This window comes from Narcine bancroftii, chromosome 5 (assembly GCF_036971445.1).
Source record: "Narcine bancroftii isolate sNarBan1 chromosome 5, sNarBan1.hap1, whole genome shotgun sequence".
NCBI lineage: Eukaryota > Metazoa > Chordata > Chondrichthyes > Torpediniformes > Narcinidae > Narcine > Narcine bancroftii.
In genome coordinates, this window is record NC_091473.1 from 212,793,447 (window position 1) to 212,818,592 (window position 25,146).

Sequence of the window (25,146 nt, forward strand, 5' to 3'; positions counted from 1 at the left end):
GAGTCAGGCTGTGTCTCAGCAGTCCATTCTTCCCCGGACTGTTCCCTGTTCTGTCTCTCACCACTTCCCTCCATCCTTGGTCCTCTGTCCTGTTACCCCACCCCCATCTTTCCCAGACGCCCTTCACCCCTGTCTGTACCTTGACCTGTTTCTTCCCCCCCCCCCCCACATCCTTCACCTGTCCTGCCCTGTCCTCACTATCTTTCACCTCATTCCATCTCTTGTCCTGTCCACCCAGCCGTCTGCCCATCCCTCACCCTGATCTGTCGTCTGTTTGGTCCCCATCATCCTTAACCCCAGTCCATCCTCTGTCCTGTCTCCCATCCTTCTGCACCCTTCTCTCCCCCACCACCATCTCTCACGTAGATCCATCGCCTGTCCCCACCATCCTTCACCCCAATCTGTTGCCTGTCCTCTGATACATCCACAATCCAATCTCCAGTTACCTAGGTACACTGGTTGCCATGGCGATCTGCTCAGCGACATCCCCCATCTCTCTCTCCTGTAGCTGGGCACAGGCAGGTTCCCCTGACACCTGCAGCCGCACCCCCAGACGGCCACTCGGCCCTTCTGACCCCAGGCAGAGGACAGGGGCAGTGTTGACCCCTGACACTGGGCTGGCGGGGGTGGGCTGTGGATCTGAGGTCAGGCTCGGCATCCCAAGATCTGAGTCCCCCTGGCCATCCTGGCACAGAGCTTGGAGGGGGCAGGAGACGTGGCCCCGGTACCCCGTCACCTGGAACAGGGGAGGGATCAGTTGTATACAGATACCCTTGCACCATACCCCTTCTCTACCTTCCCTGCTTCTCCCATCCTCAGTCCACTCACACTAACTCCCCCCTCCTCATTCTCTCATTCACCCCTTTCCCTCCATCTCCCCCTCATCCCTTTCTCCCTTCCTTGCCCCTTCTTCCTTTTCCCCTCTGTCCACTCCCTCTCCCTCTTGTCCATCCTTCTCCCGTTCATCCCTCTCTCCTCCCTCCCTCCTTCTCCCCCACCACCTCTGTCCCTACTTCCTTCGCACCCCCTCTCCTTTGACCCTTCATTCAAAAAATTCCCAGACAGGCACATGGATGTAGTAAAATAGGTTATGGGTGTGAGGGAGAGAAGTGTTAGATTTTTGATAAGTGGGTTTATATGGGCTAACATAACATAATGGGCTGAAGAACCTTTTCTGTGATTGAATGTTCCAAGTAAGGTAACTCCCTCTTTCTTCCCTGTCCTTTACCTGGATACTGTCTCCTGGCAGACAGGGAATCCAGTCTGACCCCTGAACTTTGACCTCCAGGCCTTGCCGTCCCCGACAGCGGTGCAGGTAACATCGTCCAATGGCCATCTCTTCCCATGATCCCTCCTTTGGGGGCTGCTCAGATCAGAGATCAACAAGTTTCGGACCATTTAGACCCTTCTGCCTGCATCCCTCAACCCCTATGTGCAGACCCAGACAACCAGTTCCCTCTACATGGAACCCCAGACCCCTCAGGCGGTCCCTCAGACCTCTCTGCACAGAGCCGAACATCAAGACTTGGCTGCACGGGACCCCACCCCCCCAACCCTTCTGAATGTACCCAGACACCCACATCCTGCTGAATGACGACTGATCTGCCAAACAAATCTCCGAGACTATTATTTAACAAGATTGATTTATTTTTATATACATTCTGCATCTACTGTAAATCGCTTGTAAATATGTGTTCTCTGTCCAGATATGTGTTTGCATTCTTTTTACACAAAGGACCAAAGACCACTGTTTGGTCCAGTTGTACTTGACAATTGTATGATAATAATCTTGAACATCCTCTGCACGAACCTCCATATCCCTCTGCGCGGACCTAGATTCTCTGCATGGAAACCCAGACCCAAACCCCTTGGCAAAGGCCCAGGCCACTAGATCCCTCTGAGTGAACCCAGACTCTCTTCTTGGAAACCCTGGCCCTAGATCCCTCTGCATGGACCCAGACCCTCTACATGGAAATCCAGGCCCCTTGGCACAGACCCAGGCCCACAGAACCCTCTTCACAGATCCCCAGATGAACTCACTTCCAGAGACAGGCTGGAGAGGAAGCAGCGGCTGTCAGGGGCATAGATTTCCCCAGAGGCACTGAGGTTTTCTGCAGTCCTTGAGTTCTCCGGCTTCCAACACTCACTCTAGTGAAAGGAGAGGAGAGAGGGGTTGTTGAGGGGAAGAGTGGGTTAAGGGGTGTGAGGAGGAAGAGGAGGGGGAGTTGAGGGAAAGGGAGAGTTGGGGGGAGGACGGGTTGAGGGCAGGAAGGAGCTGCCCGGGGGGACAAAGGACTGCCAATTGAAGGTCAAGGATGCTAAGAGGAAGAGAGGGGGCAGGATGTGAGGGAGCAAGGGGACAGGAGGGTCGAGTGGGTAGGTCAAGGGAGGAGTGGAGTTGAAGGGGCAGGGGATGTGAGTAGATATAGAGATGTGAGTGGATCGAGGGGAGAAGGGTGTCAAGGGGGAGAGTAGTGTCAGGAATGGAGGGGAATTCAAGTTGGTAGGGAAAGGAGTTGGTCGAGCAGGGAGAACAGAGAGGGTGTTCAGGGTGAGAGAGAATTGGGTAGATCAAAGAGAAAGAGGGTTGAGGGGGAAAGGTGTCAGGATGGGAGGGGAGGAGAAAAGGTGTCAGGGTGAGAGGGAAGGGGAGGAGAGGGGATTGAGGGGAAGGGGAATTGGAGCTATCGAGAGATCAGCATAGTCAAGGTGGGGGAATCGGGCATCAGGTGTGGGAGGAAAGAGAACAAGGGGGAGGAGAGGGGACAACAAGGGGGAGGAGAGAAGGGATGAGGGGGAGGAATGGAAGCAGGAATGAGGGGGGAGTACGGGAAGAGAGGGGACCACAAGGGAGAGTGCGTAATGAGGGGGAGTAGAGAGGAGAATGAGAAGTGGAGAAGAGAGGGGATGAGGAGGGGAAGGAGAGAGGGGGTGGATGGGGGCAGGAATGAGGGAGGAGACAGGACATGATGGGAAAAGAACAAGGGTGGGGAGAGAGGGAGAAGTGACGAGAGGAGATTGCGAATGAGGGGAAATGGGGAGGAGAGGGGTCGAGGGAGAGGGTCAAGAGGGAGGAGAAAGGAGGACAAGGAAGGAGAGAGGAATGATGTGGATGGGGAACAAGGGGATGGGGAACAAGGGGAAGGGAATGAGGGAGGAGGGGAAGGGGAGGAGAAAGGGGAACGAGGGGAGGAGAGGTGGTATGGGGGGAGGAGAAAGGGAAACAAAGAAGGGTGAGGGGAGGAGATGGGAATGAAGGGAAGAGAATGAGGAAGAGAAAGGGGAACAAGGAGGAGAATGAGGGAAAGAGAATGAGGAGGAGAAAGGGGAATGAGGGAAAATGTCCAGGAGAGGGGAACAAGGGGGAAAAGAATGAGGGGAGGACAATGAGGGGGAGGGGAACAAGCGGGAGGACAACAAGTGGGAGGACAGAGGGATGAGGGGGAGGGGAGAACAGGAAGAGAGGGCCGAGGGGGAGGGTAGAATGGGATGAGAGAGGGCCGAGGGGGAGGGGAGAACAGGATGAGAGAGGGCCGAGGGGGAGGGGAGAACAGGATGAGAGAGGGCCGAGGGGGAGGGGAGAATGGGGGGGAGAGAGAGGGGGGAAGAATGGGATGAGAGAGGGCCGAGGGAGAGGGAGAATGGGATGAGCGAGGGGAATGAGGGGGAGGAGAGGGGGCTGAGGGGAAGGAGAACGAGGGGGAGGATAGTGGTAGTCGAAGGAGAGAAGAGAAGGGGAGGAGACGAGACTGAGTGGGAAGGTAATCGATGGGGATTGAGTGGGATGGGAATCAGGGTGGGGGGGGTTTGGGAGGATCGAGGTGGGTTGGGGTTTGAGGCACCAGAGTCCTACCCCATTGACCAGTGGTTTGTAGATTCGACATCCATCGAGCAGTTCATCTGTCAGACACACCCCCTTGGTCAGGTGGAGATAGTGACAACCCACACCCCTGCAAATGGGGTGAGTCAGAGAGAGACAGGCACACCCCTTGCCCTCTCCCCTCCATCGCTCTCCTCATCCCCTCCCTGCCCCTCTCCCTTCCCCGCCCATTCACAGTTTCCACCCTGAACCACCCACACTCCCTCCCAACACCACACAGCTCAACCCCCCCCCCATCCAATTCTGCCATCCAACATGACCCTGCCCAATTCAACCCCATTCCCATCCCCATCCCCACATTAAACTCTCCCCAGTTCCTTACCTTCCTGTGCAGAAATACTGTGAAGAATTTGTTTGGCAAGTGTCCACAAAACCAAAGTTTTCCCCCTTACCTGGAGGCAAGAATTAACATGGATCTGATCACAGTCTAGCAGCGTCCAATGTAACGAGCAACTCGGTCCCAAACCTGTGGGACCGACCACATCAGGAACACGGTGCACAGTTCCTGTCTCCATAACTCTGGGAATAACCACACCGGGAACACCGTGCACAGTTCCTGTCTCCATAACCCTGGGACCAACCACACCGGGAACACCGTGCACAGTTCCTGTCTCCATATTCCTGGGACAGACCACACCGGGAACACTAGGCTGAGTTCCTGTCTCCATATCCCCGGGACCGACCACACCGGGGACACCATGCACAGTTCCTGTCTCCATATCCCCGGGACCGACCACACCGGGGACACCATGCACAATTCCTATCTCCACAACCCTGTTACCAACCACACCGGGAACACCGTGCAAAGTTCCTGTCTCCATATGCCTGGGACCAACCACACCAGGAACACCGTGCACAGATCCTGTCTCCATATGCCGGGAATCAACCACACCAGCAACACCGTGCACAGTTCCTGTCTCCACAACCCTGGGACCGACCACACCAGGAACAACATGCACAGTTCCTGTCTCCATATGCTGGGAATCAACCCACCGGGAACACCGTGCAGAGTTTCTGTCTCCACAAACCTGGGACCGACCACACCAGGAACTCTGTGCACAGTTCCTGTCTCCACACCCCTGGGACAGACCACGCAGGGAACAACTTGCACAGTTCCTGTCTCCATACCCCTGGGAACGATCACACCGGGAACACCGTCCACAGTTCCTGTCTCCACTTCCCTGGAAACGACCACACAGGCAACACTGTGCCAGTTCCTGCCTCCATATCCCTGGGACAGACCACACCGGGAACACTGTGCACAGTCCCTGTCTCCATACCCCTGGCACCGACCACACCGGGAACACCGTGCATATTTCCTGTCTCCATACTCCTGGGACCGACCACACTGGGAACACCGTGCAAAGTTCCTGTCTCTATAACCCTGGAAGCGACCACACCGCCAACACCGTACACAGTTCCTGTCCATACCCCTGAGTCCGACCACACCGGGAACACCGTGCACAGTTCCTGTCTCCACACCTCTGGGACCGACCACACCGGGAACACCGTGCACAGTTCCTGTCTCCATAACTCTGGGACCGACCACACCGGGGACACCATGCACAGTTACTATCTCCACAACCCTGTTACCGTGCACAATTACTGTGTCTATACCCTGAGATGACCACGCCGCGAACACCATGCACAGTTTCTGGCTCCACACACCTGGGACCAACCTCAACGGGAGAACCGTGCACAGTTCCTGACTCCGTTTGCCTGGGACCGACCACACCGGGAACGTCGTACACAATCCTCTCTCCATACCCCTAGGACCGATGACATCGGGAACACCGAGCACTGTTGCTGTCTCCATATCCCTGGGACCAACCTCACCGCGAACACCGTGCACAGTTTCTGGCTCCACACCCCTGGGACCGACCACAATGGGAGAACCATGCACAGTTCCTGTCTCCATATCCCTGGGACCGACCACACAGGGAACACCATGCACAGTTCCAGTCTCCATATCGCTGGAAACAACAACAACGGGAACACTGTGCACAGTTCCTGTCTCCATACCCCTGGGACGGACCACACCGCCAACATCGTACACAGTTCCTGTCCATACCCCTGAGTTCTACCACACCGGGAACACTGTGCACAGTTCCTGTCTCCACACCTCTGGGACAGACCTTACCGGGAACGCCGTTCACAGTTCCTGTCTCCTTAACCCTGGGACCGACCACGCTGGGGACACCATGCACAGTTCCTATCTCCACAACCCTGGTACCAACCACACCGGAAACACCGTGCACAGTTCCTGTCTCCATATGTCTGGGACCAACCACACCGGGAACACCATGCACAGTTCCTGTCTCCATATGCCTGGGACCAACCACACCAGGAACACCATGCACAGTTTCTGCCTCCATATCCCTGGGATTGACCACATCAGTAACGCCGTGCACAGTTCCTGTCTCCCTACCCCTGGGAACGAACGCACAGGGAACACCGTGCTCAGTTGCTGTATCCATACGCCTGGGACCGACCACACCGGGAACACCGTGCACAGTTCCTTTCTCTATACCCCTGGCACTGACTACACCGGGAACACCATGCATAGTTCCAATCTCCATATCCATGGGACAGACCACACCGGGAACAACGTGCAGAGTTCCAGCCTCCATATCCATGAGACCGACCACACCGGGAACACCGTGCATATTTCCTGTCTCCATACCCCTGGGACCGACCACACTGACAACACCGTGCATGTTTCCTGTCTCTATACCCCTGGGACCGACCACACCAGGAACACAGTTCATAGATCCTGTCTCTATACCCATGGGACTGACCACACCGGGAATACCATGCACAGTTTCTTTCCATAACCCTGAGACCGACCACACTGGGAACACCGTACGCAGTTCCTGTCTCCATAACACTGGGACCGACCACACCAGGAACTCAGTGCACAGTTCCTGTCTCCATATGCCTGGGACCAACCACACCAGGAACACCATGCACAGTTCCTGCGTCCTTATCCCTGGGATTGACCACACCAGGAACGCTGTGCACAGTTCCTGTCTCCCTATCCCTCGGAACGAACGCACAGGGAACACCCACCATGAGCAGTTCCTGTATTCATATGCCTGGCACCGACCATACCGGGAACACCATGCACAGTTTGAATCTCCATATCCCTGGGACAGACCACATCGGGAACAACGTGCAGAGTTCCTGTCTCCATGTCCATGAGACCGACCACACCGGGAACACCGTGCATATTTCCTGTCTCAATATCCCTGGGACCGACCACACCAGGAACACCATGCACATTTCCTGTCCCCCTACCCCTGGGACCGAACACACCGTGAACACCGTGCATAGTTCCAGTCTCCATACGCCTTGGACCGACCACACCAGGAATACCGTGCACAGTTCCTGTCTCCATACCCCTGGGACCAACCACACCGGGAACACCATGCACAGTTCCTGCTTCCATATCCCTGGGATTGACAACACCAGAAATGCCGTGCACAGTTCCTGTCTCCCTACCCCTGGAAACGAACGCACAGGGAACACCGTGCACAGTTCCTGTATACATACGCGTGGGACCGACCACACCGGGAATACCATGCACAGTTCCTGTCTCTATACACCTGGCACTGACCTCACCGGGAACTCTATGCACAGTTCCAATCTCCATATCTATGGGACAGACCACACCGGGATCAACGTGCACAGTTCCTGTCTCCATACCCCTGAGACCGACCACACTGGGAACACCGTTCACAGTTCCTGTCTCCATAACCCTGGGACCGACCACACCGGGAACACCGTGCACAGTTCCTGTCTCAATATGCCTGGGACCAACCACACCAGGAACACCATGCACAGTTCCTGTCGCCATATGCCTGGGACCAACCACACCGGGAACACCGTGCAAAGTTCCTGTATCCATACGCCTGGGACGGACCACTCCGGGAATACCGGGCACAGTTCGTTTCTCTATACCCCTGGCACCGACCACACCGGGAACACCATGCATAGTTCCAATCTCCATATCCCTGGGACTGACCACAATGGGTACAACGTGCAGAGTTCCAGTCAACATATCCATAAGACCGACCACACCGGGAACAACGTGCATATTTCCTGTCTCCATACCCCTGGGACCGACCACACTGGGATCACCGTGCACATTTCCTGTCTCCACACCCCTGGGAGCGACCACACCGGGAACACAGTTCATAGATCCTGTCTCTATACCCATGGGATTGACCACACCGGTTATACAATGCACAGTTTCTTTCCATAACCCTGAGACCGACCACACCGGGAATACCGTGCACAGTTCCTGTCTCTATACCCCTGGCACCGACCAAACCGGGAACACCATGCACAGTTCCAATCACCATATCTCTGGGACAGACCACACCGGGAACACCGTGCACAGTTCCTGTATCCACACCCCTGGGACAGACCACGCTGGGAACAACCTGCACAGTTTCTGTCTCCATACCCCTGGGAACGACCACTCCGGGAACACCGTGCACTGTTCCTGTCCATACCCTTGAGACCGAACACACCAGGAACACCGTGCACAGTTCCTGTCTCCATATGTCTGGGACCAAACACACCGTGAACACCGTGCACAGTTCCTGCCTCCACTCCCCTCGGACCGAGCACACTGGAAACACTGTCCACAGTTCCTGTCTCCACTTCCCTGGGAACAACTTCACAGGCAACACCGTGCACAGTTCCTCTATCCATACGCCTGGGGCCGACCACACCGGGAATACCGTGCACGGTTCCTGTCTCTATACCCCTGGCACCGACCACACCGAGAACACCATGAACAGGTCCAATCTCCATATCCCTGGGACAGACCACACCGGGAACACCGTGCATATTTCCTGTCTCCATATCCCTGGGACCGATCACACTGGGAACACCGTGCACATTTCCTGTCTCCACATCGATGGGACCAACCGCAACGGGAACACCGTGCACACTTCTTGTCTCAATATCCCTGGGACCGACCACACCAGGAACACCATGCACAGTTCCTGTCCCCCCTACCCCTGGGACCAAACACACCGTGAACACCGTGCATAGTTCCAGTCTCCATACGCCTTGGACCGACCACACCGGGAACACCATGCACAGTTCCTGCTTCCATATCCCTGGGATTGACCACACCAGGAACGCCGTGCACAGTTCCTGTCTCCCTACCCCTGGAAACGAACGCACAGGGAACACCATGCACAGTTCCTGTATCCATACGCGTGGGACTGACCGCACCGGGAATACCGTGCACAGTTCCTGTCTCCATACCCCTGGCACCGACCACACCGGGAACACCGTGCACAGTTCCTGTCTCCATAACCCTGCTACCGACCACACCGGAGACACGATGCACAGTTACTATCTCCACAACCCTGTTACCGTGCACAATTACTGTGTCTATACCCCTGGGTCTGACCACACCGCTAACACCATGCACGGTTTCTGGCTCCACACCCCTGGGACCGACATCAACGGGAGAACCGTGCACAATTCCTGACTCCCTATGCCTAGGACCGACCACACCGGGAACATAGTACACAATCCTGTCTCCATACCCCTAGGACCGATGACATCGGGAACACCGAGCACTTTTGCTGTCTCCATATCCCAGGGACCAACCTCACCGCGAACACCGTGCACAGTTTCTGGCTCCACACCCCTGGGACCGACCACAATGGGAGAACCGTGCACAGTTCCTATCTCCATATCCCGGGGACGAACAAACAGGGAACACCATGCACAGCTCCAGTTTCCATATCCCTGGAAACAACACAACGGGAACACCGTGCACAGTTCCTGTCTCCATACCCCTAGGACCGACAACACCGCCAACACCGTACACCATTCCTGTCCATGCCCCTGAGTCTGACCACACCGGGAACACCGTGCACAGTTCCTGTCTCAACACCTCTAGGACAGACCATACCGAAAACACCGTGCACAGTTCCTGTCTCCATAACCCTGGGACCGACCACACCAGGGACTCCATGGACAGTTCCTATCTCAACAACCCTGTTACCGACAACACCGGGAACACCGTGCACAGTTCCTCTCTCCACATCGATGGGACCGACCACACCGGGAACACCGTGCACAGTTTCTGGCTCCACACCCCTGGGACCGACCACAAAGATAGAACTGTGCACAGTTCCCGTCTCCATATCCCTGGGACCGACAACACCAGGAACACCGTGCACAGATCCTGTCTCCATAACCCTGTTACCGACCACACCGGGAACACCGTGCACAGTTCCTCTCTCCATATGCCTGGGACCAACCACACCAGGAACACCGTGCACAATTCCTGTCTCCATAAGCCGGGAATCAACCACACCGGCAACACCGTGCACAGTTCCTGTCTCCACACCCCTGGGACTGACCAGACCGGGAACACCGTGCACAGTTCTTGCCTCCATACCCCTGGGACCGACCACACCGCCAACACCGTACACTGTTCCTGTCTCCACACCCCTGGGACTGACCACACCGGGAACAACGTGCACACTTCCTGCCTCCATAACCCTGATACCGACCACACCGGGGACACCATGCATAGTTCCTATCTCCACAACCCTGTTACCGACCACACCGGGAACACCGTGCACAGTTCCTGTCTCCATAACCCTGGGACCGACCACACCGTGGACACCATGCTCAGTTACTATCTCCACAACCCTGGGACCGACCACACCAGGAACTCCATGCACAGTTCCTTTCTCCATATGCCTGGGACAGACCATGCTGGGAACAACCTGCACAGTTCCTGTCTCCATACCCCTGGGAACGACCACACCGGGAACACCGTGCACTGTTCCTGTCCATACCCCTGAGTCCGAACACACCATGAACACCGTGCACAGTTCCTGTCTCCATATGTCTGGGACAAAACACACCGTGAACACCGTGCACAGTACCTGCCTCCACTCCCCTGGGACCGAGCACACTGGAAACACTGTCCAAAGTTCCTGTCTCCACTTCACTGGGAACAACCACACAGGCAACACCATGCACAGTTCCTGTATCCATTCGCCTGGGGCCGACCACACCGGGAATACCGTGCACGGTTCCTGTCTCTATACCCCTGGCACCGAATACACCGAGAACACCATGAACAATTCCAATCTCCATATCCCTGGGACCGACCACACCGGGAGCACCGTGCACAGTTCCTGTCTCCATAACCCTGGGACCGACAACACCGGGGACACCATGCACAGTTACTATCTCCACAACCCTGTCACCGTGCACAATTACTGTGTCTATACCCCTGGGTCTGACCACACCGCAAACACCATGCACAGTTTCTGGCTCCACACCCCTGGGACCGACATCAACGGGAGAACTGTGCACAGTTCCTGACACCGTATGCCTGGGACCGACCACACAGGGAACATCGTACACAATCCTGTCTCCATACCCCTAGGACCGATGACATCGGGAACACCGAGCACAGTTCCTGCCTCCATATCCCTGGGATTGACAACACCAGGAACGCTGTGCACAGTTCCTGTCTCCCTACCCCTCGGAACGAACGCACAGGGAACACCCACCATGAACAGTTCCTGTATTCATATGCCTGGCACCGACCATACCGGGAACACCATGCACAATTCGAATCTCCATATCCCTGGGACAGACCACATCGGGAACAACGTGCAGAGTTCCTGTCTCCATGTCCATGAGACCGACCACACCGGGAACACCGTGCATATTTCCTGTCTCCATATCCCTGGGACCGACCACACTGGGAACACCGTGCACATTTCCTGTCTCCACATCGATGGGACCAACCACACCAGGAACTCCATGCACAGTTCCTGTCCCCCTACCCCTGGGACCGAACACACCGTGAACACCGTGCATATTTCCTGTCTCCATACTCCTGGGACCGACCACACTGGGAACACCGTGCAAAGTTCCTGTCTCTATAACCCTGGAAGCGACCACACCGCCAACACCGTACACAGTTCCTGTCCATACCCCTGAGTCCGACCACACCGGGAACACCGTGCACAGTTCCTGTCTCCACACCTCTGGGACCGACCACACCGGGAACACCGTGCACAGTTCCTGTCTCCATAACTCTGGGACCGACCACACCGGGGACACCATGCACAGTTACTATCTCCACAACCCTGTTACCGTGCACAATTACTGTGTCTATACCCTGAGATGACCACACCGCGAACACCATGCACAGTTTCTGGCTCCACACACCTGGGACCAACCTCAACGGGAGAACCGTGCACAGTTCCTGACTCCGTTTGCCTGGGACCGACCACACCGGGAACGTCGTACACAATCCTCTCTCCATACCCCTAGGACCGATGACATCGGGAACACCGAGCACTGTTGCTGTCTCCATATCCCTGGGACCAACCTCACCGCGAACACCGTGCACAGTTTCTGGCTCCACACCCCTGGGACCGACCACAACGGGAGAACCGTGCACAGTTCCTGTCTCCATATCCCTGGGACCGACCACACAGGGAACACCATGCACAGTTCCAGTCTCCATATCGCTGGAAACAACAACAACGGGAACACTGTGCACAGTTCCTGTCTCCATACCCCTGGGACGGACCACACCGCCAACACCGTACACAGTTCCTGTCCATACCCCTGAGTTCGACCACACCGGGAACACTGTGCACAGTTCCTGTCTCCACACCTCTGGGACAGACCTTACCGGGAACGCCGTTCACAGTTCCTGTCTCCTTAACCCTGGGACCGACCACGCTGGGGACACCATGCACAGTTCCTATCTCCACAACCCTGGTACCAACCACACCGGAAACACCGTGCACAGTTCCTGTCTCCATATGTCTGGGACCAACCACACCGGGAACACCATGCACAGTTCCTGTCTCCATATGCCTGGGACCAACCACACCAGGAACACCATGCACAGTTTCTGCCTCCATATCCCTGGGATTGACCACATCAGTAACGCCGTGCACAGTTCCTGTCTCCCTACCCCTGGGAACGAACGCACAGGGAACACCGTGCTCAGTTGCTGTATCCATACGCCTGGGACCGACCACACCGGGAACACCGTGCACAGTTCCTTTCTCTATACCCCTGGCACTGACTACACCGGGAACACCATGCATAGTTCCAATCTCCATATCCATGGGACAGACCACACCGGGAACAACGTGCAGAGTTCCAGCCTCCATATCCATGAGACCGACCACACCGGGAACACCGTGCATATTTCCTGTCTCCATACCCCTGGGACCGACCACACTGACAACACCGTGCATGTTTCCTGTCTCTATACCCCTGGGACCGACCACACCAGGAACACAGTTCATAGATCCTGTCTCTATACCCATGGGACTGACCACACCGGGAATACCATGCACAGTTTCTTTCCATAACCCTGAGACCGACCACACTGGGAACACCGTACGCAGTTCCTGTCTCCATAACACTGGGACCGACCACACCAGGAACTCAGTGCACAGTTCCTCTCTCCATATGCCTGGGACCAACCACACCAGGAACACCATGCACAGTTCCAGTCTCCATATCGCTGGAAACAACAACAACGGGAACACTGTGCACAGTTCCTGTCTCCATACCCCTGGGACGGACCACACCGCCAACACCGTACACAGTTCCTGTCCATACCCCTGAGTTCGACCACACCGGGAACACTGTGCACAGTTCCTGTCTCCACACCTCTGGGACAGACCTTACCGGGAACGCCGTTCACAGTTCCTGTCTCCTTAACCCTGGGACCGACCACGCTGGGGACACCATGCACAGTTCCTATCTCCACAACCCTGGTACCAACCACACCGGAAACACCGTGCACAGTTCCTGTCTCCATATGTCTGGGACCAACCACACCGGGAACACCATGCACAGTTCCTGTCTCCATATGCCTGGGACCAACCACACCAGGAACACCATGCACAGTTTCTGCCTCCATATCCCTGGGATTGACCACATCAGTAACGCCGTGCACAGTTCCTGTCTCCCTACCCCTGGGAACGAACGCACAGGGAACACCGTGCTCAGTTGCTGTATCCATACGCCTGGGACCGACCACACCGGGAACACCGTGCACAGTTCCTTTCTCTATACCCCTGGCACTGACTACACCGGGAACACCATGCATAGTTCCAATCTCCATATCCATGGGACAGACCACACCGGGAACAACGTGCAGAGTTCCAGCCTCCATATCCATGAGACCGACCACACCGGGAACACCGTGCATATTTCCTGTCTCCATACCCCTGGGACCGACCACACTGACAACACCGTGCATGTTTCCTGTCTCTATACCCCTGGGACCGACCACACCAGGAACACAGTTCATAGATCCTGTCTCTATACCCATGGGACTGACCACACCGGGAATACCATGCACAGTTTCTTTCCATAACCCTGAGACCGACCACACTGGGAACACCGTACGCAGTTCCTGTCTCCATAACACTGGGACCGACCACACCAGGAACTCAGTGCACAGTTCCTGTCTCCATATGCCTGGGACCAACCACACCAGGAACACCATGCACAGTTCCTGCGTCCTTATCCCTGGGATTGACCACACCAGGAACGCTGTGCACAGTTCCTGTCTCCCTATCCCTCGGAACGAACGCACAGGGAACACCCACCATGAGCAGTTCCTGTATTCATATGCCTGGCACCGACCATACCGGGAACACCATGCACAGTTTGAATCTCCATATCCCTGGGACAGACCACATCGGGAACAACGTGCAGAGTTCCTGTCTCCATGTCCATGAGACCGACCACACCGGGAACACCGTGCATATTTCCTGTCTCAATATCCCTGGGACCGACCACACCAGGAACACCATGCACATTTCCTGTCCCCCTACCCCTGGGACCGAACAGACCGTGAACACCGTGCATAGTTCCAGTCTCCATACGCCTTGGACCGACCACACCAGGAATACCGTGCACAGTTCCTGTCTCCATACCCCTGGGACCAACCACACCGGGAACACCATGCACAGTTCCTGCTTCCATATCCCTGGGATTGACAACACCAGAAATGCCGTGCACAGTTCCTGTCTCCCTACCCCTGGAAACGAACGCACAGGGAACACCGTGCACAGTTCCTGTATACATACGCGTGGGACCGACCACACCGGGAATACCATGCACAGTTCCTGTCTCTATACACCTGGCACTGACCTCACCGGGAACTCTATGCACAGTTCCAATCTCCATATCTATGGGACAGACCACACCGGGATCAACGTGCACAGTTCCTGTCTCCATACCCCTGAGACCGACCACATCGGGAACACCGTGCATATTTCCTGTCTCCATACCCCTGGATCCGACCACACTGGGAACACCGTTCACAGTTCCTGTCTCCATAACCCTGGGACCGACCACACCGGGAACACCGTGCACAGTTCCTCTCTCAATATGCCTGGGACCAACCACACCAGGAACACCATGCACAGTTCCTGTCGCCATATGCCTGGGACCAACCACACCGGGAACACCGTGCAAAGTTCCTGTATCCATACGCCTGGGACGGACCACTCCGGGAATACCGGGCACAGTTCGTTTCTCTATACCCCTGGCACCGACCACACCGGGTACACCATGCATAGTTCCAATCTCCATATCCCTGGGACTGACCACAATGGGTACAACGTGCAGAGTTCCAGTCAACATATCCATGAGACCGACCACACCGGGAACAACGTGCATATTTCCTGTCTCCATACCCCTGGGACCGACCACACTGGGATCACCGTGCACATTTCCTGTCTCCACACCCCTGGGAGCGACCACACCGGGAACACAGTTCATAGATCCTGTCTCTATACCCATGGGATTGACCACACCGGTTATACCATGCACAGTTTCTTTCCATAACCCTGAGACCGACTACACCGGGAATACCGTGCACAGTTCCTGTCTCTATACCCCTGGCACCGACCAAACCGGGAACACCATGCACAGTTCCAATCACCATATCTCTGGGACAGACCACACCGGGAACACCGTGCACAGTTCCTGTATCCACACCCCTGGGAACGACCACTCCGGGAACACCGTGCACTGTTCCTGTCCATACCCTTGAGACCGAACACACCAGGAACACCGTGCACAGTTCCTGTCTCCATATGTCTGGGACCAAACACACCGTGAACACCGTGCACAGTTCCTGCCTCCACTCCCCTCGGTCCGAGCACACTGGAAACACTGTCCACAGTTCCTGTCTCCACTTCCCTGGGAACAACTTCACAGGCAACACCGTGCACAGTTCCTCTATCCATACGCCTGGGGCCGACCACACCGGGAATACCGTGCACGGTTCCTGTCTCTATACCCCTGGCACCGACCACACCGAGAACACCATGAACAGGTCCAATCTCCATATCCCTGGGACAGACCACACCGGGAACACCGTGCATATTTCCTGTCTCCATATCCCTGGGACCGATCACACTGGGAACACCGTGCACATTTCCTGTCTCCACATCGATGGGACCAACCGCAACGGGAACACCGTGCACACTTCTTGTCTCAATATCCCTGGGACCGACCACACCAGGAACACCATGCACAGTTCCTGTCCCCCCTACCCCTGGGACCAAACACACCGTGAACACCGTGCATAGTTCCAGTCTCCATACGCCTTGGACCGACCACACCGGGAACACCATGCACAGTCCCTGCTTCCATATCCCTGGGATTGACCACACCAGGAACGCCGTGCACAGTTCCTGTCTCCCTACCCCTGGAAACGAACGCACAGGGAACACCATGCACAGTTCCTGTATCCATACGCGTGGGACTGACCGCACCGGGAATACCGTGCACAGTTCCTGTCTCCATACCCCTGGCACCGACCACACCGGGAACACCGTGCACAGTTCCTGTCTCCATAACCCTGCTACCGACCACACCGGGGACACGATGCACAGTTACTATCTCCACAACCCTGTTACCGTGCACAATTACTGTGTCTATACCCCTGGGTCTGACCACACCGCTAACACCATGCACGGTTTCTGGCTCCACACCCCTGGGACCGACATCAACGGGAGAACCGTGCACAATTCCTGACTCCCTATGCCTAGGACCGACCACACCGGGAACATAGTACACAATCCTGTCTCCATACCCCTAGGACCGATGACATCGGGAACACCGAGCACTTTTGCTGTCTCCATATCCCAGGGACCAACCTCACCGCGAACACCGTGCACAGTTTCTGGCTCCACACCCCTGGGACCGACCACAATGGGAGAACCGTGCACAGTTCCTATCTCCATATCCCGGGGACGAACAAACAGGGAACACCATGCACAGCTCCAGTTTCCATATCCCTGGAAACAACACAACGGGAACACCGTGCACAGTTCCTGTCTCCATACCCCTAGGACCGACAACACCGCCAACACCGTACACCGTTCCTGTCCATGCCCCTGAGTCTGACCACACCGGGAACACCGTGCACAGTTCCTGTCTCAACACCTCTAGGACAGACCATACCGAAAACACCGTGCACAGTTCCTGTCTCCATAACCCTGGGACCGACCACACCAGGGACTCCATGGACAGTTCCTATCTCAACAACCCTGTTACCGACAACACCGGAAACACCGTGCACAGTTCCTCTCTCCACATCGATGGGACCGACCACACCGGGAACACCGTGCACAGTTTCTGGCTCCACACCCCTGGGACCGACCACAAAGATAGAACTGTGCACAGTTCCCGTCTCCATATCCCTGGGACCGACAACACCAGGAACACCGTGCACAGATCCTGTCTCCATAACCCTGTTACCGACCACACCGGGAACACCGTGCACAGTTCCTCTCTCCATATGCCTGGGACCAACCACACCAGGAACACCGTGCACAATTCCTGTCTCCATAAGCCGGGAATCAACCACACCGGCAACACCGTGCACAGTTCCTGTCTCCACACCCCTGGGACTGACCAGACCGGGAACACCGTGCACAGTTCTTGCCTCCATACCCCTGGGACCGACCACACCGCCAACACCGTACACTGTTCCTGTCTCCACACCCCTGGGACTGACCACACCGGGAACAACGTGCACACTTCCTGCCTCCATAACCCTGATACCGACCACACCGGGGACACCATGCATAGTTCCTATCTCCACAACCCTGTTACCGACCACACCGGGAACACCGTGCACAGTTCCTGTCTCCATAACCCTGGGACCGACCACACCGTGGACACCATGCTCAGTTACTATCTCCACAACCCTGGGACCGACCACACCAGGAACTCCATGCACAGTTCCTTTCTCCATATGCCTGGGACAGACCATGCTGGGAACAACCTGCACAGTTCCTGTCTCCATACCCCTGGGAACGACCACACCGGGAACACCGTGCACTGTTCCTGTCCATACCCCTGAGTCCGAACACACCATGAACACCGTGCACAGTTCCTGTCTCCATATGTCTGGGACAAAACACACCGTGAACACCGTGCACAGTACCTGCCTCCACTCCCCTGGGACCGAGCACACTGGAAACACTGTCCAAAGTTCCTGTCTCCACTTCACTGGGAACAACCACACAGGCAACACCATGCACAGTTCCTGTATCCATTCGCCTGGGGCCGACCACACCGGGAATACCGTGCACGGTTCCTGTCTCTATACCCCTGGCACCGAATACACCGAGAACACCATGAACAATTCCAATCTCCATATCCCTGGGACCGACCACACCGGGAGCACCGTGCACAGTTCCTGTCTCCATAACCCTGGGACCGACAACACCGGGGACACCATGCACAGTTACTATCTCCACAACCCTGTCACCGTGCACAATTACTGTGTCTATACCCCTGGGTCTGACCACACCGCAAACAACATGCACAGTTTCTGGCTCCACACCCCTGGGACCGACATCAACGGGAGAACTGTGCACAGTTCCTGACACCGTATGCCTGGGACCGACCACACAGGGAACATCGTACACAATCCTGTCTCCATACCCCTAGGACCGATGACATCGGGAACACCGAGCACAGTTCCTGCCTCCATATCCCTGGGATTGACAACACCAGGAACGCTGTGCACAGTTCCTGTCTCCCTACCCCTCGGAACGAACGCACAGGGAACACCCACCATGAACAGTTCCTGTATTCATATGCCTGGCACCGACCATACCGGGAACACCATGCACAATTCGAATCTCCATATCCCTGGGACAGACCACATCGGGAACAACGTGCAGAGTTCCTGTCTCCATGTCCATGAGACCGACCACACCGGGAACACCGTGCATATTTCCTGTCTCAATATCCCTGGGACCGACCACACCAGGAACACCATGCACATTTCCTGTCCCCCTACCCCTGGGACCGAACAGACCTTGAACACCGTGCATAGTTCCAGTCTCCATACGCCTTGGACCGACCACACCAGGAATTCCGTGCACAGTTTCTGTCTCCATGCCCCTGGGACCTACCACACCGGGAACACCATGCACAGTTCCTGCTTCCATATCCCTGGGATTGACCACACCAGAATCGCCGTGCACAGTTCCTGTCTCCCTACCCCTGGAAACGAACGCACAGGGAACACCGTGCACAGTTTCTGTATCCATACGCGTGGGACCGACCACACCGGGAATACCATGCACAGTTCCTGTCTCTATGCACCTGGCACCGACCTCACCGGGAACTCTATGCACAGTTCCAATCTCCATATCCCTGGCACCGACCAGACCGGGAACACCATGCACAGTTCCAATCACCATATCTCTGGGACAGACCACACCGGGAACACCGTGCACAATTCCTGTATCCACACCCCTGGGACAGACCACGCTGGGAACAACCTACACAGTTCCTGTCTCCATACCCCTGGGAACGACCACTCCGGGAACACCGTGCACTGTTCCTGTCCATTCCCCTGAGACCGAACAAACCAGGAACACCGTGCCCAGTTCCTGTCTCCATATGTCTGGGACCAAACACACCGTGAACACCGTGCACAGTTCCTGCCTCCACTCCCCTCGGACCTAGCACACTGGAAACACTGTCCACAGTTCCTGTCTCCACTTCCCTGGGAACAACTTCACAGGCAACACCGTGCACAGTTCCTGTATCCATACGCCTGGGGCCGACCACACCGGGAATACCGTGCACGGTTCCTGTCTCTATACCCCTGGCACCGACCACACCGAGAACACCATGAACAGGTCCAATCTCCATATCCCTGGGACAGACCACACCGGGAACACCGTGCATATTTCCTGTCTCCATATCCCTGGGACCGACCACACTGGAAACACCGTGCACAGTTACTATTTCCACAACCCTGTTACCGTGCACAATTGCTGTGTCTATACCCCTGGGTCTGACCACACCGCAAACACCATGCACAGTTTCTGGCTCCACACCCCTGGGACCGTCATCGACGGGAGAACCGTGCACAGTTCCTGACACCGTATGCCTGGGACCGACCACACCGGGAACATCGTACACAATCCTGTCTCCATACCCCTAGGACCGATGACATCGGGAACACCGAGCACAGTTCCTGCCTCCATATCCCTGGGATTGACCACACCAGGAACGCTGTGCACAGTTCCTGTCTCCCTACCTCTCGGAACGAACGCACAGGGAACACCCACCATGAACAGTTGCTGTATTCATATGCCTGGCACCGACCATACCGGGAACACCATGCACAGTTCGAATCTCCATATCCCTGGGACAGACCACATCGGGAACAACGTGCACAGTTCCTGTCTCCATGTCCATGAGACAGACCACACCGGGAACACCGTGCATATTTCCTGTCTCAATATCCCTGGGACCGACCACACCAGGAACACCATGCACATTTCCTGTCCCCCTACCCCTGGGACCGTACAGACCGTGAACACCGTGCATAGTTCCAGTCTCCATACGCCTTGGACCGACCACACCAGGAATTCCGTACACAGTTTCTGTCTCCATACCCCTGGGACCAACCACACCGGGAACACCATGCACAGTTCCTGCTTCCATATCCCTGGGATTGACCACACCAGAAACGCCGTGCACAGTTCCTGTCTCCCTACCCCTGGAAACGAACGCACAGGGAACACCGTGCACAGTTCCTGTATCCATACGCGTGGGACCGACCACACCGGGAATACCATGCACAGTTCCTGTCTCTATGCACCTGGCACCGACCTTACCGGGAACTCTATGCACAGTTCCAATCTCCATATCCCTGGCACCGACCAGACCGGGAACACCATGCACAGTTCCAATCACCATATCTCTGGGACAGACCACACCGGGAACACCGTGCACAGTTCCTGTATCCACACCCCTGGGACAGACCACGCTGGGAACAACCTACACAGTTCCTGTCTCCATACCCCTGGGAACGACCACTCCGGGAACACCGTGCACTGTTCCTGTCCATTCCCCTGAGACCGAACAAACCAGGAACACCGTGCCCAGTTCCTGTCTCCATATGTCTGGGACCAAACACACCGTGAACACCGTGCACAGTTCCTGCCTCCACTCCCCTCGGACCGAGCACACTGGAAACACTGTCCACAGTTCCTGTCTCCACTTCCCTGGGAACAACTTCACAGGCAACACCGTGCACAGTTCCTGTATCCATACGCCTGGGGCCGACCACACCGGGAATACCGTGCACGGTTCCTGTCTCTATACCCCTGGCACCGACCACACCGAGAACACCATGAACAGGTCCAATCTCCATATCCCTGGGACAGACCACACCGGGAACACCGTGCATATTTCCTGTCTCCATATCCCTGGGACCGACCACACTGGAAACACCGTGCACAGTTACTATCTCCACAACCTTGTTACCGTGCACAATTGCTGTGTCTATACCCCTGGGTCTGACCACACCGCAAACACCATGCACAGTTTCTGGCTCCACACCCCTGGGACCGTCATCGACGGGAGAACCGTGCACAGTTCCTGACACCGTATGCACGGGACCGACCACACCGGGAACATCGTACACAATCCTGTCTCCATACCCCTAGGACCGATGACATCGGGAACACCGAGCACAGTTCCTGCCTCCATATCCCTGGGATTGACCACACCAGGAACACCGTTCCCAGTTCCTGTCTCCATAACCCTGGGACCGACCACACCTGGAACACCGTGCACAGTTCCTGTCTCAATATGCCTGGGACCAACCACACCAGGAACACCATGCACAGTTCCTGTCTCCATATGCCTGGGACCAACCACACCAGGAACACCATGCACAGTTTCTGCCTCCATATCCCTGGGATTGACCACATCAGTAACGCCGTGCACAGTTCCTGTCTCCCTACCCCTGGGAACGAACACACAGGGAACACCGTGCTCAGTTGCTGTATCCATACGCCTGGGACCGACCACACCGGGAACACCGTGCACAGTTCCTTTCTCTATACCCCTGGCACTGACTACACCGGGAACACCATGCATAGTTCCAATCTCCATATCCATGGGACAGACCACACCGGGAACAACGTGCAGAGTTCCAGCCTCCATATCCATGAGACCGACCACACCGGGAACACCGTGCATATTTCCTGTCTCCATACCCCTGGGACCGACCACACTGACAACACCGTGCATGTTTCCTGTCTCTATACCCCTGGGACCGACCACACCAGGAACACAGTTCATAGATCCTGTCTCTATACCCATGGGACTGACCACACCGGGAATACCATGCACAGTTTCTTTCCATAACCCTGAGACCGACCACACTGGGAACACCGTACGCAGTTCCTGTCTCCATAACACTGGGACCGACCACACCAGGAACTCAGTGCACAGTTCCTGTCTCCATATGCCTGGGACCAACCACACCAGGAACACCATGCACAGTTCCTGCGTCCTTATCCCTGGGATTGACCACACCAGGAACGCTGTGCACAGTTCCTGTCTCCCTATCCCTCGGAACGAACGCACAGGGAACACCCACCATGAGCAGTTCCTGTATTCATATGCCTGGCACCGACCATACCGGGAACACCATGCACAGTTTGAATCTCCATATCCCTGGGACAGACCACATCGGGAACAACGTGCAGAGTTCCTGTCTCCATGTCCATGAGACCGACCACACCGGGAACACCGTGCATATTTCCTGTCTCAATATCCCTGGGACCGACCACACCAGGAACACCATGCACATTTCCTGTCCCCCTACCCCTGGGACCGAACACACCGTGAACACCGTGCATAGTTCCAGTCTCCATACGCCTTGGACCGACCACACCAGGAATACCGTGCACAGTTCCTGTCTCCATACCCCTGGGACCAACCACACCGGGAACACCATGCACAGTTCCTGCTTCCATATCCCTGGGATTGACAACACCAGAAATGCCGTGCACAGTTCCTGTCTCCCTACCCCTGGAAACGAACGCACAGGGAACACCGTGCACAGTTCCTGTATACATACGCGTGGGACCGACCACACCGGGAATACCATGCACAGTTCCTGTCTCTATACACCTGGCACTGACCTCACCGGGAACTCTATGCACAGTTCCAATCTCCATATCTATGGGACAGACCACACCGGGATCAACGTGCACAGTTCCTGTCTCCATACCCCTGAGACCGACCACATCGGGAACACCGTGCATATTTCCTGTCTCCATACCCCTGGATCCGACCACACTGGGAACACCGTTCACAGTTCCTGTCTCCATAACCCTGGGACCGACCACACCGGGAACACCGTGCACAGTTCCTGTCTCAATATGCCAGGGACCAACCACACCAGGAACACCATGCACAGTTCCTGTCGCCATATGCCTGGGACCAACCACACCGGGAACACCGTGCAAAGTTCCTGTATCCATACGCCTGGGACGGCCCACTCCGGGAATACCGGGCACAGTTCGTTTCTCTATACCCCTGGCACCGACCACACCGGGTACACCATGCATAGTTCCAATCTCCATATCCCTGGGACTGACCACAATGGGTACAACGTGCAGAGTTCCAGTCAACATATCCATGAGACCGACCACACCGGGAACAACGTGCATATTTCCTGTCTCCATACCCCTGGGACCGACCACACTGGGATCACCGTGCACATTTCCTGTCTCCACACCCCTGGGAGCGACCACACCGGGAACACAGTTCATAGATCCTGTCTCTATACCCATGGGATTGACCACACCGGTTATACCATGCACAGTTTCTTTCCATAACCCTGAGACCGACCACACCGGGAATACCGTGCACAGTTCCTGTCTCTATACCCCTGGCACCGACCAAACCGGGAACACCATGCACAGTTCCAATCACCATATCTCTGGGACAGACCACACCGGGAACACCGTGCACAGTTCCTGTATCCACACCCCTGGGAACGACCACTCCGGGAACAGCGTGCACTGTTCCTGTCCATACCCTTGAGACCGAACACACCAGGAACACCGTGCACAGTTCCTGTCTCCATATGTCTGGGACCAAACACACCGTGAACACCGTGCACAGTTCCTGCCTCCACTCCCCTCGGACCGAGCACACTGGAAACACTGTCCACAGTTCCTGTCTCCACTTCCCTGGGAACAACTTCACAGGCAACACCGTGCACAGTTCCTCTATCCATACGCCTGGGGCCGACCACACCGGGAATACCGTGCACGGTTCCTGTCTCTATACCCCTGGCACCGACCACACCGAGAACACCATGAACAGGTCCAATCTCCATATCCCTGGGACAGACCACACCGGGAACACCGTGCATATTTCCTGTCTCCATATCCCTGGGACCGATCACACTGGGAACACCGTGCACATTTCCTGTCTCCAGATCGATGGGACCAACCGCAACGGGAACACCGTGCACACTTCTTGTCTCAATATCCCTGGGACCGACCACACCAGGAACACCATGCACAGTTCCTGTCCCCCCTACCCCTGGGACCAAACACACCGTGAACACCGTGCATAGTTCCAGTCTCCATACGCCTTGGACCGACCACACCGGGAACACCATGCACAGTTCCTGCTTCCATATCCCTGGGATTGACCACACCAGGAACGCCGTGCACAGTTCCTGTCTCCCTACCCCTGGAAACGAACGCACAGGGAACACCATGCACAGTTCCTGTATCCATACGCGTGGGACTGACCGCACCGGGAATACCGTGCACAGTTCCTGTCTCCATACCCCTGGCACCGACCACACCGGGAACACCGTGCACAGTTCCTGTCTCCATAACCCTGCTACCGACCAC

At 56.1% G+C, this 25,146-nt stretch overlaps 1 protein-coding gene across 1 annotated transcript in view; it reads right to left on the reverse strand.

Moving 5' to 3' along the window:
- The window catches only part of LOC138765512 (ciliated left-right organizer metallopeptidase), a 136,621-nt gene that overhangs the window by 2,628 nt on the left and 108,847 nt on the right, over window positions 1–25,146 (reverse strand). Inside the window, exons 9-13 of the mRNA XM_069942540.1 lie at window positions 4,203–4,272; window positions 3,854–3,950; window positions 2,041–2,148; window positions 1,229–1,351; window positions 447–736 (exon numbers count right to left, since the gene is read on the reverse strand). Coding sequence (XP_069798641.1) covers window positions 447–736; window positions 1,229–1,351; window positions 2,041–2,148; window positions 3,854–3,950; window positions 4,203–4,272 — 688 coding nt within the window. The remainder of the gene's footprint in view (window positions 1–446; window positions 737–1,228; window positions 1,352–2,040; window positions 2,149–3,853; window positions 3,951–4,202; window positions 4,273–25,146) is intronic.